This window comes from Mesoplodon densirostris, chromosome 16 (assembly GCF_025265405.1).
Source record: "Mesoplodon densirostris isolate mMesDen1 chromosome 16, mMesDen1 primary haplotype, whole genome shotgun sequence".
NCBI classification, from domain to species: Eukaryota; Metazoa; Chordata; class Mammalia; order Artiodactyla; family Ziphiidae; genus Mesoplodon; species Mesoplodon densirostris.
In genome coordinates, this window is record NC_082676.1 from 24633558 (window position 1) to 24654775 (window position 21218).

The following is a 21218-nucleotide window of genomic DNA, read 5'->3' on the forward strand; positions in this document are numbered from 1 at the left end:
TTATGTATTCCAGGGCAAATAAATAAATAATGATTCTCTAGTAAAACCATAAGGCTTTTAATAAATAGATCAGACCTTAGAACCTTAGATGAGAGCTGTTCTCAAAGCCTTACATCCCAACTAAAGCTCTCTCATTCCTGGGCAAGAATGCTACAATGACAGGGAAACAAATAGACAGGGAAACAAATAGACAGGGAAAGAGCTCTGGATTAGGAGTCAGGAAAACTAGATTTTTAGGTCAAGCTTCACCACCTTTCACAGTGTGAGAACTTTTGCAAATTACTTCGCTTCTCTGGGTCTCAGATGCCTCAACTATAAATGAGTGGAATATTTCATTAAATGTGCTTTCTAAGCCTGGATTTTATTATTCATTCTGGCTGAGAGCAAGAAAGAGAGTCGGAAAGGGAGAATCGGGAAAAGCTTCACAAAGAAGATGGCATTTCAAATGGTTCTTAAAGAATAAGCAAGGTTTAGATTGGCCCAGAAAAGGAACAGACCAATTCAGGGAGAAAGGAACAAGGGTGGCTTAGATGCAGAAGTGGAAAAGCACAGGCCAGTCTACAGGCCAGTGACAATCCTAAATACTAGTATTTTCATCTATCGGTTGTGTTTTTTCATAAAGCTAAATCTATTTGATATAAAGGACTACACTTTTTGCTATGCATATTCTTATGCAGTTAAATTATTTTTAATTGAGTGATAGTGACATAAGTTGATATTTGCGGTTTGAAAAATATCCTTACCTCATAAAATTTTAAATTGGCAACTCTTTGGGGGTCTCTGATGAAAAATTCATAAAATTTAAAAAAATCTCAGACTTCCCCAGTGGCGCAGTGGTTAAGTATCCACCTGCCAATGCAGGCGACACAGGTTTGAGCCCTGGCCCAGGAAGATCCCACATGCCGCAGAGCAACTAAGCCCGTGCGCCGCAACTGCTGAGCCTGTGCTCTAGAGCCCACGAGCCACAACTACTGAGCCCGCATGCCACAACTACTGAAGCCCGTGTGCCTAGAGCCCGTGCTCTGCAACAAAGAGAAGCCACCACAATGAGAAGCCCGCGCACTGCAACGAAGAGAAGCCCCCATTCCGCAATGAAGAGAAGCCCCCGCTCGCTGCAACTAGAGAAGGCCCACGTGCAGCAACGAAGACCCAACACAGTCAAAAATTAATTAATTAATTAATTTAAAAAAAATTATTTAAAAAAATTGTTTTAAAAAAAGATTGAAAAGATAGAATGTCAAGGCCATGAAAATCAAGAAAAGACTAAGGGACTATTCTAGATTGAGGAAGACTGAAAAGACATGACAACTACATGTCATATATAATTGTGAACTGGATCCTTCTGCCATTAAGGACATTATTAGGGCTACTGGCAAAACTTCAGTGGAGTCTGAGAATTAGATAGTAGTGGTGTATTAGTGTTGATTTCCTGATTTTGATAGTTGTATTATGGTTATACAGGAGAAAGTCCTTGCTGGAAATACACACTATTCAGGGTCTGCATCTTACTCTCAGATGGTTCAAGAAACAAGTTATTTGTATTGTACTTGCAACTTGCCTTTTTTTTCTTTAAGTGTTGATCCTGTTTTATTATCTGACTAGAAAATTAGACAATCCACCAGTTGGAGGGGATGGAGGAGCTTAAACTTGCTCATTATTGCCAGCTCCAGCCCCACCCTGGCCCTTCTTGGCATTTCTTCCTCTTTGTGAGGCCTCCCGGTAAGGTGAGAAGAGGGAAAAGACAGAAGTCCTTCTGGGAGTCCTGGCAGACAATGAAGGACTCATGTTCACTACCTGGTTACAAACCCTGATATGGTGCTGGCAGATCAGCACTCAGGCATGGTGAATACACTTGGCCAAGGCAAGCTTGAAGACCTCTCCAAAAAATCCTTGATTTTCAGACCCAGGTAATCCAGCTTTACCTTGCCCTTGTACAGCACCTGGATGCAGGTGAGTCACTGCAGCAGGGTGTTGCTTTCAAATAGAGGCGTTCAACAGCAGCTCTTGGCCAGAGTAAAGTTGACCCTCCAGACCTCATGTTTGTTCAGAGCCCATATTTGCTGATTAGCTTCAGCTCTTGGTTGAAGTGGGATTTAAAAGGTCTCAGGGGGGCCACACAGGTTTTGCTACAGACGCAGCACCAGGCCACTGGCATGTCAGCTCCACTCTCCTGTCTCTACCTAAGCACAGGCCCCAGAAACTGAGGAAGAGCTATACTTGTAACTTTTCTATAAATATAAGAATGTTTCAAAACTTTAAAGATTCATAAAATAGACTAGAGAGGGCTCATATATATAGGGCCGCAAATGCTTAGTTTAAATTTTATTCTGTAGGTAAGGAAAAGTTAGAGAGGTTCCTAGACTAAAGGCTCTTCCTCCACCTCAAAACTTTTTACCTACTAAACTCCCAAGCCACAGAGGACTGGAAATGGATGATTTTTGCCAGAGTGCCACCCAATGATCAGTGCCTACTGCTTGCCAAATTAGGAAAGTAAGGGAATGAGAGGCTAGTCCTTACTCTCATAAACTTAAAATCTTTAATTGGAGAGATCTAAACCACCCACCACACATCAGGCCAATATTGGGAAACAGCAATCAAGGTGAACAAGAAAATGCAGGAGTAGGAAATCACCAAAGGAATGCAAAAGAAATAACTTAAGTGTGGTCAATCATGAAACACCTCCTAGAAATGGTGGATTTTGAGCCAAGTTTGAGAAAAGAAGTTAAGTTCATCAGAGGAAAGAAGGACATTTTGTAAAGTATAGAAAAGTCGTATGTGGCTGCCAGTCTTGAATCCTTCTGCCTAACAGTGCCCTTAGACATGTGTAATATGTATGAGTATTAGCACCATCTCACAGTAATAAATCTTTTCAGTGTGTTTTCTTGTCTTTCAACTCAGCTAATCCTTGTAGCAATTTTTTGAGATTGGCAAGACAAGATTTTCTATCCCCATTTGAAAGGTCAGAAAACTGAGGCTCAGAAGGGTGTCATCACTTGCCGAAGGTCATAAAGCAATGTTTGAGACCTCTGCCTGCAGATCCTCAGGTAGGTTTCTAGGTTTTTGTTTTTTTTAATATATACATGATCAAGAGAGTGACCTTTTCAAAATGTAACTCTGATATGTCATATCTCTACTTGAAATTCTTCATTGGCTACCTAGCACCTGTCACAATTGCAATTTTACGTCTCTGTGTATGAACCACAAATTTCTGATCCTCCCCCAAAGCTTCTCCTCCCAGTTTCTTCTCCAACTCAACTAATAGAAATTCCATCTTTCCAGTGCTCAGACAAAAAAAACTTTGTTTCTTTTTTTTTTTTTTTTTTTTTTTTGCGGTACGCGGGCCTCTCACGGTTGTGGCCTCTCCCGTTGCAGAGCACAGGCTCCGGACGTGCAGGCTCAGCGTCCCAGCCGCTCCACGGCATGTGGGATCCTCCCGGACCGGGGCACGAACCCGTGTCCCCTGCATCAGCAGGCGGACTCCCAACCACTGCGCCACCAGGGAAGCCCAAAAACCTTTGTTTCTTGACTCCATTCTCTTATACCCCACATCAAGTTCATCAGCAAATCCTATTGGCTCTGCCTTCAAAATATTCCAAAATCTGGGGAATTCCCTGGTGGTCCAGTTGTTAGGACTCCACGCTCTCACTTACAAGGGCCCGGGTTCAATCCCTGGTGTCTCAGGGAACTAAGATACCATGAATCACACAGTGCGGCCAGAAAAATAGAAATAAAAAATCTGACCACTTTTCACAGCTTCTACTGTTGTCTCCATTATCATATCTTATCTGAACTGTTGTCAGTGACCTCTTACTGGTCCCCTTGCTATTGCCCTATGCCTCCCACCCACTATTCTCAAGGTAGTATGCAGACTATATATAGTAGATATTCAGTTAAAAGAAGTTGTTTAATGAATGGATGAATGAACACATCTCAGCTAAGGAAAGGATGTTATTTCTTTGAGGTTTGCCCTTTAATGTGTTTAGCCTTATAAACTGTCATTATAAATTGTAGTCAACATTTCTAAAGCCAGCCCTAAACCATCTAAGTAAACTACTGGCTAGATAAGTGACAGATTGTCAAAGAAGCTAAGTCTGTGAAGTAGAAGCATAGTGTCTATAACAAAGAATGTAAGTGTTCTTCTGTCCAGAACAAGTTACAACTGCTATGTGATCTGGCGAAGTCACTTCCACTCTCTGAGCCTTAAGCTCCTCATCTGCCAAGTGTTCTTGTGAACCATACCTAGGTTCAAAAAAACAAGGGAACAATTATACACGTACAACACAGAGGAGACATAGTTTATTATTAGAATAAATAGAAAAGTCTTAGGCATTATGGGAGATTGTAAATTGAGTGGTAGAATGTGGCTGTCAATGGGGCTAATGTAAGGTCAGAGCAAAGAATGGTGATAATTCCCTGTCCAGGGCATACCATAGGTAGAGTACTTAGTAAATGATATTGGCCAACTAGAGTATGTAAACAGGAGACCAACATGCATGATGAAGGAGTTGTTCAAGACACTGTATCATACAAGGAACCTGGGAATGTGGACTCAGGACTACCTCATCCATAAAACAAGAGCACTGACTAGGTCAGGGGTTTTCAAACTGAGTTCTGCAAATCCCTGGAGGTTCCACACACATATCTCACAGGGACCACAGTGACAAGGTAAAGAAGCCAACAGAATGTAGCTCTGGTCCTCCAATCTATGCTTCAACCAGATCAGCTCTGCTTTTTTCCTGTTTTAGGAATGAGGCTTTGGCATAATGATAAAAATAGCTAACATACTGTTTGCCAAGCACTAAGCCCTTTACACAGATTATTCCAATTATTCCTCACACCAATCTAGGAACCGTTATTTTTTTGGCCATGTTGGGTCTTTGTTGCTGTGTGGAGGCTTTCTCTAGCTGCGGCGAGAGGGGGCTACTCTTCGTTGGGGTGCACGGGCTTCTGATGCGGTGGCTTCTCGTTGCGGAGCATGGGCTCTAGGCACGCAAGCTTCAGTAGTTGCAGCACACGGGCTTCAGTAGTTGCGGTGGTGGGCTCAGTATTTGCGGTGCACAGGCTTCAGTAGTTGTGGCTTGCAGGCTCTAGAGCGCAGGCTCAGTAGTGGTGGTGCACAGGCTTAGCTGCTCCGCAGCATGTGGGATCTTCCCCGACCAGGGATCAAACTCATGTCCCCTGCGTTGGCAGGCAGATTCTTAACCATTGCACCACCAGGGAAGTCCCTAGGAACTATTATTGTTCCCATTTTACACATGGGAAAACTTAGGTTTAAAAAGGTGAGGCAATTTGCTCAATTTGAGGGAGTAGTTACTGAAACCCAAGCATAGAACAGATCCTGTCAATCACTATACATATTATATTTGAATAAAAGGATTCTAATGCTTTTAGAAAATTGAAAATTACTGAACTAGATGATCTTCAAGGCATCTTCTAGATTTAGATATCTATAATTCTACATTCAGCCTGGCAAAGGGATACTGCCCTCAAATACCTGAAGGGATGCCTTGTGGAGAAAAGAATGGGATTATTCTATGTGGCCCCAGAGCAGAGAACTAAGACCAAGGGAAGAGGATAGAATGGGGATAAAGTTATACAGAGGTAATATATCTAAGAACTTTGTAACAGAGCTGCCTAACAATGGGATAGGTATTGTGTGAACTCTGTGGTCTTGGTAGTGTTCCAGAATCAGAATGATCACTTATGAGAATTGTTGGGGATGGAGATACTGGGGCTACAACTCCTGCTTTGTACAGGAAGTGGACCTCAAAGGTCTGGGAGTGAGAGTCTCAAATTCTCACAGAGGTTCAAGGTATCAGACGCTAGGGATCATTACCAGTGATGAAACTCTCCCATACCAAATCCAGGAAAAGGGAGAAGGCCCATCTTCAGCTCCAAGCCTTTTGTATTTACTGTTGTAAATGTGACGCCTCCCTAAGGCAAGAACCCATGCTCCCACCTAACTACCTGCTCTCTTCAAAGGACAAGAGGCCAGTACTGGGTTCCTCCCCTTCCCAACCTCTCCTAGCTGCCTTGCCACTGCAGTTCCCTACATTTGTGATAGAAATTCTGAAGGTCAGTGACAGAAGTAACTTTAGCAAGTATCCTGTTCACCCCAGACAGTTTACCAGTGAGATAAAGAAGGCTCAGAAAAAGGTCATTATCTAAAGCCATTCTCCTCATTAAATATTTACTTAATATACCTGTATAAGAAGTCAGCCCAGACACAAACTCAGGTAGCTGACATGGCTCAGGACACTGAGTCAGGCCTCAAGACAGTCTCCATTTATTACACACTTATTATTACATATGTTAGTACATATATTAATGTATAACATATACTATTATTATTATAATACATTTATTATTCATATCCCACCTACTTCCAAAAAGTGACTAGTGACTTGGACAGCACAGCCTACTTGTTTCATTTCCATCACTTTAGGGAGTGGCTCTTTAAGGCATCAAGAGTCTGAAACTCAGGGGAAGTGAGAGAAGAAAATTAGAGATCCACCTTAAACATGAAATCCTCCAGTCCTCCTCCACAATCTGCCCGCCTGATTCAAGTGGAGAAAGACTGTTCCCAGCAATAGTTATTTCCCCACATATCTCCCATTAGTTTAAAGCATTTATGCTAAAGTGTTCATATTACCAGACAAGGGGATCAGATTCTCTTCCTCAGCTTCTTCATCCCTTCTAAAATCCTCCTCTTCTTTCATCATCTCAACAGAAGCCCAGCCTGCCTACTGAGTCACCATAGAGTCACTACAGGTTGCAATAGAACTTCTAAAAACAACTTCCTCTTCAGAAACAGTCACAGAATCCTGAAACGTCAGTGTTGAAAGGGACCTTGCAGAGTATCAGTAGTTCATCTCCCACCACTCCCACAAAGGGAAGGCCCAGAGAGGGGAAGATAATGGTCTGAGGCCATCTTCTTTCTCAAATGAGTATTTTTCCTTAGCAAGTACAGTTGACCCTAGAACAACATAGGGGTTAATCTGCATATAACTTACAGTTGCCTCTCCATATCCTTGATTCCTCCATATCTGCTGATTTAACCAACCACAGACCACGCAGTACTGTAGTATTTACTGTTGAAAATTATCTCCGTATAAGTGGACCCATGCAGTTCAAACCCACATTGTTCAAGGGTCAAATGGTATATTTGAATAAATAAATACACTATTGTGAAACCAGTGGAGATATAGATGGAGGACAAAAAAGTCCCTCCCTTCCCATAGTGATCATCTAGTTCACTGAACTAGTGATCAACTAGTGATCATCTAGTTCACTGAAATGAACTCCAGAACATGGACCTAGATAATTAACGCAGTCCTTGGACATGAATGCTAAGGCAACACACTCTAGGGCTCTGGTTTTCCACGTCACCTTGACAATCTTCTCCTTGTCAGACCATGGGCTTATCTCACCTTCCCAACCATCCCCACCTCCTCAAATACACACACTCACACATACCCCACCAGGATCTGGACAGTTCTAAATATCATATTTTGGAACTCATACTCAGGAACATACAGGGATCCTGAGAGCAGAGCTTCTGTTCTAAAGTCACCTGCTTCTCAGAAGTTTCTAAGGAAGGACTGAATAATAGTCAGAGCCTGTGGAGAGATATTTCAGTGATTTCAGCTGAGGTTGAAGGGGGAGATGGTATAGAGATAACGATAGCCATAGGCAACCCAAAGCAAAAAGTAGAAGGAATGGACTATACCAAATATTTTGAGCTTTGGAGACTGGGTTCCTCTCCTGGAATAACCTAGAGACTGAACAGCTCATATAAATCACCAGAATAATAGCCATCAACCACTCTTTCCACCCACTCCCCATAATCTCCCACTGTTTACTTAATCCCCCAATCTCCCACTGTTTGCCAGTATCCCTTTAACTCCTTGAGCTACCTCTAATATCCCTCACTGACTATCTCTCCCTGAATGACTTTTCTAATAACTTTGTTACTGATTTCCTTCTCACACGTATACACATAAATCCCCACTAACACTTCTACCTGCCATGTTAGGGGGAAGAAAGTGCAAGAGAGGTTAAAACCAAAGTCTTGAGGGCAAATTAGCCCCTGGATCAGATGACTGTGTGCCTCTGAAAGAGGTAAAGTGTTATATAGACTAAGGGGACCCTTGACACCTCTCTCACTTTCTCTGTTGGTGCCCCCACCATCTACACACCCAGTTACCTATGTTGGTTTCTTTCCTCTAAATTACTCTAACATTTCACTGTTCAATTCCATTCCCACCAGCAATATCCCAGTTCAGGCATCTCTACCTTGAATAACAAAACTCTCAGTTCTCTGACTTTCCACTCTCACTTCCATATGAATCCAGATTAATCTTCTTAAACCCAGCTGTGACTGCATCATTCCCCTGCATAAAATCTTTTCATAGGTCTCCAAAAATACTCAAGATGTCCCATTCCTGGACCTCATCCACTGCTGAAGATAACCTTGACTCCTCTCTCTCTCACTCCTCAAATCCAATCCAAGTCAGCAAATTCCATGGGCTCTTCACTCAAAATAAATCCAGATTTTGACCACTTTTAACCACCTTCAAGCTACTACTAAAGTCTAAATCACCATCATTGTTCAGCTGGACTTCTATAATAGCCTCACAATTGATCTCCGTGCTTCTATTCTTGCCCTTCTACAGTCTATTCTCAACACAAAGACAGATTCTAAACATAAGTCAAATCATTTTCACTTCTATGCTCAAGATTGTCCAGTGGTTCCCCATTTCACTGTTAATAAAACCCAAAAGTCTTTCAGGGTTCTATACAATCTAGTGTCTTGCTGACCTCATTCCCTACTACTCTGTTTTTCTAGCTAATACTGCTTCAGCTACACTAACTTCCTAGCTAGCATTCAAACACCCCAGGTAGCAGAACACTCCCATCTCAGGGCCTTTGCACTTGCTCTTCCATGTACCTGGAATATTTCCCTTTCCCAATCCAGCTATGGGCATAACACTCTCCATTTCCTTCATATCTCTGCTCAAATGTCACCTTTATCAGAGAGTGCTTCCCTTATCAATCCCCATTCTTCATTGTCATTCCTTTTTCCTTAAACTGCTTTGTATTTTTCTATAGCACTTATCACTACCTGTCACATATTTGTTGGTTGGTTTGTTTATTGTCTGTCTCCTTAGGCTGGAATATAATCTCCATGAGGGCAGAGAGTTTGCCTGTTTGTTCAGAATACTTCCTGGTACATAGTAAGTTCTTAATAAGTATTGAATGAATAAATTGTTCCCTACATAAACCCTTTACTCTAGACAGACTTGGTCATCTCACTGTCCCAATATAATAATAATGGCGGCTAATATTTGAGTGCTTTCAATGTGCCAGGAATTGGACACATGGGTTGTTATCCTTTTCAATCCTGTTCAGTTGACAACTCCATGAGATAAAAACTATTTTTATCCACATTTCACAGTTGAGAAAACTGAGGCTCAAAGAGGCTAAGTAACTTGTGCAAAATCATAAAGCTAGTTAGTGGCAGAAACAGGACTCAAATTAGGTTAGTTTGACACCAAAACACATTCTCCTAATTTTATGTTATACTGCCTCCCTGCAATGCTTTCTCCCTTCTGTGAACTATTTGTAAAAGTGGCTCTTTGCAATTTGACCCATAATTGCTTTCAGGCTGTTTCATGTAGGCCTGTCTGGTCTTCCCCAATAGAATGTAAATCTATTTTACATTCATTAAAGGGTCTGGGCCATTTAAACCTGATGACACCATTTATTTTACATTTTTAAGCAAATTAACTTAAAGTTAATTTAACTAATAGGACTAATTTCTCTTTTCACTGGTCACAGCCAAGTACTGCACAGCTAGAATAATGAAGTACTGTTGACCCTTGAACAACACGGGTTTGAAATGCATGAATACATTTATATGCAGATTTTTTTCAATTGTAAATACTACAGTACTACATGATCCACTGTTGGTTGAATCCGTGAATGTGGAACCTCGGATACAGAGGCTATGGAGGGCCAGCTATAAATTACATGCAGATTGGATTGTGCAAGGGTTGGCACCTCTAACCCTCGAGTTGTTCAAGGGTCCACTGTAGTATCATATGGTAAAAAGAGAAGTTGACTAGGAGTGAGGATATCTGGAGATTAGTCTCAGCTCTGTCTCCAAGCAGGTTTATCACCCTTAAGCAAATCACTTAGCTTCTCTGATCCTTAATCTACCCATCTGTAAAGAGAGCTGGCCTAGATGGACTCTAAGACAGTCACTTCAAATTCTAAAAATACTGTTCTTCCATGAGTATTTACAATGTGTCAAGCCAAAAGTAAAAGGCCAAGTTCTTCCTTAATATTGTTCTTTTTTGGCTTATTGGAGTACTTTCCTAAGAGCACTATTTCCTTTGTGGATTATTTCAGTATGTATATAAGATATGCCCTAAAACAAGAAGTGACCTACAAATGTGGTTTTCTAATAGCTATGTAAATGCCTAGGTTGAAAAGAAAGTCATACTATGGCTCCATAAGAAGTATATCAACTGGAGCAAATCACTGAAAAGATGTCACTTTAAAAGCATTAATAGAAATTAGAGCAGGAAGAAGGTGGGCTCCAAGACAAAGGAAAAAGGAGAAAAAGAGCACTTCAGAGAATAAATTATATGATAGAGAGTTTGAAAAAAATTGAGTGTACGACAAAGGCAAATAGTGCAAGAAAAATGGCAGGCAATTTTTAACTTCTGTGAAAAAAAAATCTTTACATAAAAGGAAATGCAACTGTGATAGATTATTCTAACATAAACATTGATTTTTAAATCAACTCAAAAACAGAGGTATAATTATACTGAGGAGATAAGAGAAGGAAGCTGGAGGAATATACAAGAACTGAATTCTCATCTATCATAAAAGGAAGTCAATACTTTCTAAAAAAAAGATGAAGAAATAGCAGTTTAAGCATATTATTTTTAAAATATGGAGGTAAAAAAGGGAAGTAACCAAGTATCTCGCATGTTTTCACTTTACTTTCTTTTAACAAATGTGATTTATCTGTAGCTTGAGAATTGAATAATAATGGCCAGTGTGGTACTTGTCTCCACTCTTCTTACCCTTGTACCATAACACCTAACATAGGGCTGTATAACCAATATCTTTAAAAATTCTTATTGGTTGAGTGACCAATGTAAAACTGGAGTGAAAATGTCTTGTTATATATAGAGTTACAGAATTTTGCACTGGAAGTAAATGTAGAGATTATATAATTGAGTGCTTCCCAAATTGGTGTTCCATGGAATACTGCTTCTTTTGATGTTAATAGCATGCTGCAAAATGTGTTTGAGGCTCAAATAAACTTTAGAAATCCCATGTTAAAATTAATCAGGTATCTTTACTGTAGGACTTCTTGGAGTCTTTACTATACTAATATACATTGGGAATCCCACAAACGTAATTTATTATGTATTACTTCTCAGTCTCATTTGTTTCATGAATCAAGAAGCCCCTGCTAATATGTCTACTAGTTAGTGAGTGGTTCCTAGAGCATTCTTGGGAGAACACCGATCTAATCTACTCCTTTCATTTTACAAATGTGGAGACAGGCTCTGTTCAGGTATGGATGGTAGGGGAACTAAAAGAAGGGCCTCAGCACCCTGCAGCAATATCCAGTGACTGGACAACTCTGGCCTGTGCTTTCCCCTTGCACCTGAATTATTTCAAACCAGGTAACAAATTTAGACAAAAGCATCTCCTCTGCAAATCTTTAAAGGTTTTTTGATCCCTAAGGAACCTAGGAGGTGGGCCCAAGTGTCAGCTGGAGCTGAAGCATAAAGTCCCAGGGTAGGAGCTAAACAAAGTCTCAACAGGCATAATAGGCCATGACTTTCAGTGGCAAAGTGACCCCAAATTGAACAATGGTAATGTGATAACAGACCACTCACATCTGTATGTTGTTTTCCAATGAACAAATAAATGCTTTTACAATATCATATTTGATTCTCATAACAATCTAGTGATAAAGACAAGGGTAGAATTATTACCCCCATTTTATGAATGAGGAAACTGACTTTCAGAGAGTTAAATGCCTTGCCTAGGGTTACACAGCAAGTGAATGGCACAGTTGGAATAAGAATCTGAGTTTCCTATCTCTCAGGTTAGGGTTTTTCTCAATATATCACACAAACTGGGCAAATTTTTACTGACTACCAATTTAATTCTTCCATGAAATACCAACGTGCTCCCATTGGCTTACTTAAAGAAAAATAGATCAATTCCCAAAGTGCTCATGGTTGGTGGCAGAAGCAACACTCCAATAACTGGAACTTCAAGATCTTATTTCAGGTTCAGTTTTGTTACACCTCCTCTAAGCTATGTTGCTAGGAGGAGGGGGGTTCTCAGTTTCAGTTGGGGAGGCAGTGTGGCCTGTGTTAAAAGCAAGGAATCAGACAGACTTGGGTTTGAATCCTGGCTCTACCAGTTACTCATGCTATGACCTTATTCACTATGAAGCACAGATGTGTGCTTCATTTCTTCAGCTATAAAATGGAGCAAAGAATACCTACTTTGCAAAGCTAAGTTGGGAGGCTAGTATAAGAAATTAAAAGGATAGTATAGTGTCATGGTTAAGAGTATAAACTCTGGAATTGTGCTACCGGGGTTTGAATCTTAGCCCTGCTTCTTACTAGTTGTATGACTTCAGATAAGTCATTTATCTACATCTCAGAATTTCAGTTTTCACATATGTAAAATGAGGAAAATAAATAATGTATTCTTAGTTGCTGTGAGCATCAAATATGATAATATTTGCTAAGCACTTGAGCACAGTGTCTGTCATACAGCTCAACCAAAGGTAATGATGATAACAGTGGTAGTGGTAGTAAAAAATCCAATATCCATTTTTCTCCCAAAGCAAGAATGAGAAAGAAAGCTACTTAGTACTGTTTGCTTCCATTTACCCTCTCACCTTGTTCCTCTCCAAGTTGAGAACACTAGACTAGAAGTCAGGACACTTGGCTTTGAATGTCAATTCTGTCACATTCTAGTTATGTGATTTTAGGGAAGTCATTTAACTTACTTGAGGTATTTTTCCTCACCTGAGACATTAAGTTAAAGATACTTTGCTTATTCTTCTGGGTTGTTGTAAGCAACAAATGAATTCATGGATTTTTAAGGTACTTTGTGAACTACAAAACACTATATAAATGTGAGGATGACTTTTTATCTGCCACAGGCTATAAAATAGATGTTTTTACCAGTAAAAAGCAACTTTATCGCCAAGTTTTTTCTCGTAGACAATTCGATCCAGTACATTGTAGCAGATGTTGGTAGTTGCTCCTTTCATCCACTCAATAAAGATTTTCCCTTTAGTCACATCAAAGTTGTACTGGAGGAATGGACCAGGACATGGGGTCTTCCAGTAAAATTCCTTGGCAATGTCTCCCCAAAACTCTGCAACAGAAAAGGAAGCCCAGACATCACTTAGCTTCTCAGACATATTTCTCCTCAGATGGCTTACCAGTCTATGCACAGGACCAAGTCACAAATCTGCCCTGTACTCTAGGACCTACCACCTGGGTCCCTCCTCTACCTACCTATCAAATCTTAACACCCACCATACTCCTAAACCACCTTCTATTCCCATGGGCTGAATCTTGACTCAAATTTCTTCCCTCCCTTCTCAAAACTGCCACTCCATTTTTCACTGTCTATTTATTTATTTATTTATTTATTTATTTTCTTTTCTTTTTTTTTTTTTTTTTTTTGCGGTATGCGGGCCTCTCACTGTTGTGGCCTCTCCCGTTGCGGAGCACAGGCTCCGGACGCGCAGGCCCAGCGGCCATGGCTCACGGGCCCAGCCGCTCCGCGGCATATGGGATCCTCCCAGACCGGGGCACGAACCCGTATCCCCTGCATCGGCAGGCGGACTCTCAACCACTGCGCCACCAGGGAGGCCCTTCACTGTCTATTTAAATTGTAGCCACAATGCCTAGTACATTGTAGTCAATCAGTAACTTTTTAAATGAACTAATTAGTGAAAGGAACAAATCCTTTACCCACAGAGCCTTCCATGACATAGGAGGCTTACTTTGTTCATTCACTCTCAGCAATTATTTAAAATGAGCATCTCTTTCTCCTACTACTACTTGCCCAAGTGTTACTTGCTGAGTGCCAGATGTTGCTTTAAGCTCCTTAAATGCATTATCTTATTTAGTTCTTACTACAACCCTAGGAGGCAGGCCTTATTTCCATTCTTATTTTATTGATTTGAAAATCCAGGCTCAGAGAGGTTAAATAATTTGCCCAAGGTTATACATTTACTAAGTCACCATTTGAACTGCCCTGAGGAAGACATTGTTGCTAAAATCTGACAGATGAATAGGAGTTTTTCTCCACTCCCCCACCAAGAAAGACATTACTATGGGACAGAAAAGAACCAAGGGTATGTGTTAAGAGGAACTCCCTTAGGCCGAAGCACTGAGAATTACAGAAAGAATAGCAGGAACTGATGCATAAACTGGGCAGATAACGCAATCCTTCTAAGCATAAGGAATTTGCTGTTTACCCTAAGAGCAATGGAAAGCCATCATAGGAGTTGAATCAGGAAAAGGACATGATCAGATTTATAATCTTGAAATATTTGCCTGGCTACTTTGGAGAAAAAGTACTCAACAGGTTAAACATACAACTGCAGAACACCTAGGATAATCTCAGTACTGGATCAGGAGCTAGAGGAGACAGAGACACTTAGAACCATAACAATGGAAGGAACTTTAGAGGTTATCACCCCCTCATTTTACTGATAAGAAATCAAATTTATAGAGGTAAAGTGACTTGTTCAAGGTTAGATGATTTAGTTTATATAATCTGATTAAAGAGACAAGACTAACATAAAATATTTTTGAATATACAAGACAGAATATAATTGAAAGCTAAATCGCATGGAGTACAACTTGCAATGAATTAAAGAAATCCAAATTAAATCAACCCCAAGGTGCCATTAGATGCCAATAAAACTAGCAAAGACTAAAAGAAAGATTAAACTCAATGCCTGAGTGGCCCTAGAAAACAGATACTCTTATATGATAACAGCATTATAAGAAATTAGCACAGTTTACTGAACAGCAGGGCAATGCCTGACAAGAATCATAACATTTTTAATAACCTTTCATCTGCTAACTCAACTTTGGGGAACCCACTCTAAGAAAGTAATACCAAAGGAAAAAAAGAGATTACTCAATAGATGTTTATACTAACACTATTTATAATAGTGAAACTAGAAACAACACTAAAGCCCAATAATGAAAAAACTGATAAAAACTAGCAATACTGGTAGTGATAACAATAGAATACTAAATGGCCATTAAAGAGGGAACAAATGGATCTAACTCTAAAGTCCATGCTGTTACAACTACACTGAGTATGTGTGTATACTCAAAAATATTTTAAAGTGATAATTAGTAGGCATAAACTATGTAAAACTATATTTGAACCACATTTACGTCCATCAACAAGGAGTGAAGAAAACTGAGTTTTATGATCACTTAGTTTTTTTTGTTTTGCTTTGCTTTGTTTTGTTTTTTGGCCACGCCACACTGCATATGGGATCTTAGTTCCCCAACCAGGGATCAAACCCGTGCGCCCTGCAGTGGAAGCTCGGAGTCTTAAACACTGGACCGCCAGGGAAGTCCATGATCACTTAGCTTTTGTTTTTGTTTTTTTCTGGTGGAGCTGTTGAACTATGGGTGTTTCTTTGGCACACGTTCTAAGTACTGAAGAAGTTTAGAAGAGGAAAAGATGAAAATGGTCTGGGATGATCAGGGAATGCTCTGTGGAATTGTTAGGGTTTGACTAAGTAGAGAGGAACACAGAAGGGAATGGGCAAAGGCAAGGAGATGGGAAAGGGACTTTTGTGTATCCAGTATATCAACAAGAATGACCTGTTGTAGAATGAGGGGTATATGGTAGGGAGTAGCGGAAGATAAGAATAGAAAGGTGGGGTGGGCTAGTTATCCAGAGACTCTGAAAGAAAGGCAGAATTTTAATTTGAAGCTGTAGGAAATAGGGAACTATTGCAAGTTTTTGAAGTGGCATATGAAAGCAGTGTTTCCATAATATCAGGCTAAGAGTGTTTAGATAAATCTAAATCTAAATCTACCAGAAATATTGGAAATGAGTGAGACTAGTGGAGAGAGAACCAATTAGGAGGCTGCTCCCTTGAGTTAAAAGGGTCTATGGGAATGGAAGAAAAGGTAACCTGAGAGAGATTTTGAAAGAGTATTTGACAGAATTTGGTGAAAGGCAGCCTGTGGATCAGGGAAGAGGAACAGCATAGCTATTGGGAGAACAGGTTCTGCAATCAAAACTACCTTGGTTCAAATCACAGCTCCACCACTAAGTACCTGTGTGACCTTGTGCAATTAAGTTAACCTCTCTAAGCTTCAGTATCCTTCTCCATAAAATGGGGATAATAGTCTCTACATCAAATCAAACAGAATTTGTGTCTAGTAAGCAGTAAGCAATCTATAAATAAATAAGATATACAGATAGATAAGATTTGGGATGGTGCCATTGACAGGGATTAGAAAATTAGGGAGGAAAGCAGGTTTGGAAGGGAAAATTGGTAAATCTGAGACACAGTCATATTAAATATGGTATAACAACAGGGTGTGTGAATAAACTGCTCTACAGACCTATGAAATTTGAGACTAGAGCAAAAGTGAGATCCTGGATACAGAGCTAAATATGTAGAAAAGGAGTTCTTTTGACAGTAATAGCTCACCCCTGGGGAGAAGATATTTGCAAATCATATATCCAATAAAGGGTTAGTATTCAAAATATATAAAGAACTCATACAACTCAACAACAAAAAAACAAACAACCCAATTTAAAAATGAGCATAGGTGCTGAATAGACATTTTTCCAAAGAAGACATACAGATGGGCAACAGGCACATGAAAAAATGTTCAATATTACTAATTATTAGGGAAATGCAAATCAAAACCACAATGAGATATCACCTCCACCCGTTTGAATGGCTATTATCAAAAAGGCAAGAAATAACACGTGTTGGAAAGGATATGGAGAGACGAAACCCTAAGACATTGTTGGTGGGAATGTATATTGGTGCAGCCACTTTGGAGTATGGCGATTCCTCAAAAAATTAAGAATAGAACTATTGGGCTTCCCTGGTGGCGCAGTGGTTGAGAGTCTGCCTGCCGATGCAGGGGACGCGGGTTCGTGCCCCAGTCCAGGAAGATCCCACATGCCGCGGAGCGGCTGGGCCTGTGAGCCATGGCCGCTGAGCCTGCACGTCCGGAGCCTGTGCTCCGCAACGGGAGACGCCACAACAGTGAGAGGCCAGCGTACCACAAAAAAGAAGAAGAAAAAAAAAAAGAATAGAACTATTATACAATCCATTATTCCACTTCTGAGTATTTTTCTGAAGAAAACAGAAACACTATTTTGAAAAGATATATGTACTCCTATGTTCATTGTAGTAGTATTTACAATAAATAGCCAAGATATGAAAGCAACCTAAGTGTCTATTGATAGATGAATGATGAAGAAGATGTGATATATATTTATTATATGGATATATGAATATTACTCAACCATAAAAAGAATGAAATCTCACCATTTCAGACAGTTAGACAAAGACGAATACCATATGCTTTCCCTCATATGTGGTATATAAAAAACAAACAAAACAAAATAAATGAACAAACCAAACTAAACAAAAACAAACACATAGATACAGAGAACAGATTAGTGGTTACCAGAGGGGAAGGCTGGGGAGGGGAAAATGAGTAAAGAGGGTAACTATATGGTGATGTATGGAAACTAAATTTTTGGTGGTGATCACACTGTAGTGTATACAGAAGTAGAAATATAACACTGTACACAGGGAACTTAAATAATGTTACCTCAATTAAAAAAAAAAGCTCACCCCTGGGAAACAGATGAACTCATGACAGGAGAAAATAGAGAGGGAAGAGAAGTGAAAAGAGGTCTGAGGTAGGAGGGGAGGGATAAATTAGGAGATTGGGATTAATGTATACACACTACTATATGCAAAATAGATAACCAATAAGGAACTACTGTGTAGCACAGGGAACTATACTCAATATTTTGTAATAACCTATAAGGGAAAAGAGTCTGAAAAAGGATATACATAAATAACTGAATGACTTTGCTGTATACTTAAAACTAACACAACATTGTAAATCAACTATACTTCAATTAAAAAAAAAAAAAAGAAAGAAAGAAAAGAAAAGAAACAAGCTGGGGACATCTAACCTGAAAGTGAACTTAGATTAGGGGGTGAGACTATAGATTAGATCACCTCTCTGAGAGCCAACCAGGCAGTCTCCATTGGAAAAATGAAGATATGATATTATTATAGGACCAGTATATTAATTGGTCTTTATATTTTATTCCTAGAGAATCCCAACAAAAACATGGTGTTATCCCAAGAAGTCAGAATCCTGGAATGATTGGTGGATACAGGTGTGTGATATAAATGTGTTTTATGAAAGTTCCATGTGATTGTGTTTTTATTTAAAGATATTAGCTCATTTCCCTATTAAAGGAAGCCTACTGTGAATTCTTTTATAAAGAGTAGAAACTTTTGGCAAGGAAAGAATTACCAACCAGTTGACTCTTTTAAGTGTAATATTTGTCTAAGGTGTGGTATACATTAATGAGCAGTAAGACACTCTCTATGTAGGCAAATTTAGTCAATAAATATCTATATGAACACCTTAAAAAAAATAAAAGAGGTCTGAGGACTCAAACTTGGACACTGCATGCAGCGATCAACCACTCTACACTTGATTCAGTCTTATCCTGCATTACTCAATAATTGCTTCATCCACTTTGTTCTTATTGTTATCAGACTAACCGCTATTTAGTGGATGCTACTGTGCATCAGGCACTCTATAATTCACATGCCACTTATTACTCATTTTTGCCCTCAAACGAAACTGTGAGGCAGGTATTATTACCTCTGTCTTATAGATAAAGAAAAGGAATTTCAGACAGGTTTTTAAATCTGCCTAAGACCACACAGTAAATGAGTGGTAGAGCCAGGATCTAAATCTAGATTTTTCTGAGTTTGATTCGGTGGCTCATGCTTGTCCCACTGCCAACATCATGCTGCCTCCCACCTCAGCTACAGTTGTGACCCCTAACCCAGCTTGAGGGCACAGGTGGGGAATTTTCCCCACACGTTCTTAAAGACATGGAACTACCTATCAGAATTTCTGAGTCATTACAATCCCATCCCTAATTTTTTTGAAAAGACAACATTTTAGTGACTTGTTCAGTCTTATATGGTAGTTTCCATTGGGATTTCTGAAATACTAAAAATAGATCTGGGACTCCATTACTAATTTGGGGACCCCGGGATGGGACCCTACTGCCCCGCAGCAGTGGAGACTTAACTCACAGGTTAAAGGTGTCAGGAGGCACTGGGTGGGCTGGTCTGAAAAGCGGCAAAGAAAATTCTCTTTGTGGCCCGCCTCTCCTCAAGGCGCTCTGCGCCCTTAAGAACCCGCCTTTTCACCTGAGGAACTGTTCTCTTCTTAGGACACTTTCACTCTCCTCACAAAACATGCAACTCCTCACGAAACCCCCAAGCCGCCAAGGAACCCCCCCAATTCCTAGGGAACCCTCATTTTCTACAGAACCCTCCTTCTCAGAGAACCCCCCTCTCCTCCCGGAACCCCTTTTCCGTCTCCCTTAAAGAACCGCAATTCTTCCCTTACAAAACCTCTATCTTCTCACGGACCCCTCAGTTTCCCAAGAGAACCCCCAACTCCTCACTCTCCTGTGAGCCCCCCACTTCTCTCCTCCCTGACGTCTCTCAGGCCCGCCCGGGCCCGGCCTCACCTCTCGGCTCCTCCAAGGAGCGCCTGTGCAGCTCGCGGTATCGCTGCAGCGAGGGGACGTGCGCGGAACGGCTGACCTCGGGCGGCGGAGACCAACTCCGCGCCCGGCTCCGGGCTCCGGACTCCTCCCGGACCCCGCTCCCACCGCCGCTCCGGCCCCGCTCCTCGGGAAGCCCCATCACCTCAAGTTCCGAACACCGTATCAGCCTTGGTGGTCTCAGCGGGCTGCCAGGAGGGGGAAAACAGGCCGACCGAGGGGCGGGGCCTTCAGAGAAGGGGCGGGGCCTGACAGCAGAGGCGTGGCTTAGGCATGTGGCGGGGGGCGGCCCGGAGGGGCGGAGCCATGCTTGGTGGAGGTGGGACCAGGGCTAGCAAAGAAACCGATAGGCAAAAGTCGAGCATTGCTTGGGTGATGGGGCGGAGCTGACTTGCGGAAGGGGTGGAACCGCAGCGTGAAAGCAGAAGGGGAGGGGCCAGGCGTGACGGGAGAGGGGGTGGGCCCATGGAGTGACGGGGCGTGGCGAGGCTGGCTGTGACAGGGTCTACGAATTTCCATCCAGACCTAAAATGCAAAGACTCATTAAGTGAAGACTAGGAGGCGCCTTCAGTCTTTGCTAATAAACCCATTTCATTGCATACATGGTAAACTCAGGGAAAGGGAGGGCTTTGTACAAGGTCCCAGAAAATACAACGACCGTAACTTGGACCAAACCTAGGTCTCCTGACTCCAGGTATTTTTACCGCCTCACCAGGCTGACGCTAAGGCTTGTGAAATGACAAAGTCTATGCAAGTAGAAGGAATCACTCACACCCTTCTTTCCTTCCCAGTCTCTTACTTCACCAAGAGACCCTTCCCCTGCCACACCTGGGCTCAGATACCTCTGGCTTCCCTCTATCCCTTCCACTCCAGAAAGGAGAGACCAGCCAGGACCCTCCATCTCCCACCTGCACTTACCACCAAGAAGGGCCCACTCTTGCCCATCGGTTCACAGAATGGCCGTCAAGGCAGGAAGGATCCTTAAGTATCTAACTCCAAGAGTGATTCTGAGGCCCGGAAGCAGGCAGCCCCCACTTCCTGAAGCCTACACAGGACCCCACCTGGCCCAGCCTCCCTTCCCACCTGCAGTCTTGTTCTTTGTCCAGCTAGTCGCAAGGCCAGCACACCCTAAACTGGAAAACAAAACAAAACAAACAAACCTCTCCATGGTCAGACCTTAATCCAGAGCCTACCCAATCCTGAGGAAAGGGTCTCAGGGCTCCCGGAAGGGATACAGACCTCATGGAATAGACATGGACCCCACTGAGAAGACGATACTTCATCGAGGAGGCATTAACTGCACAAAAGGG

General features: G+C 41.3%; 1 protein-coding gene across 6 annotated transcripts in view; it reads right to left on the reverse strand.

Moving 5' to 3' along the window:
- Positions 1-21218, reverse strand: part of ACSS2 (acyl-CoA synthetase short chain family member 2) — a 50491-nt gene that overhangs the window by 27457 nt on the left and 1816 nt on the right. For 3 of the 6 annotated variants that reach the window (XM_060078172.1, XM_060078173.1, XM_060078171.1), the window contains exons 1-2: positions 19873-20134; positions 13236-13431 (exon numbers count right to left, since the gene is read on the reverse strand). In XM_060078172.1, coding sequence (XP_059934155.1) covers positions 13236-13431; positions 19873-20050 — 374 coding nt within the window. In that variant the 5' untranslated portion in view covers positions 20051-20134. Of the gene's footprint in view, positions 1-6652; positions 6784-13235; positions 13432-19872; positions 20135-21218 lie in introns of those variants that run through there. The other 3 variants (XM_060078175.1, XM_060078176.1, XM_060078174.1) reach the window with 2 other exon arrangements.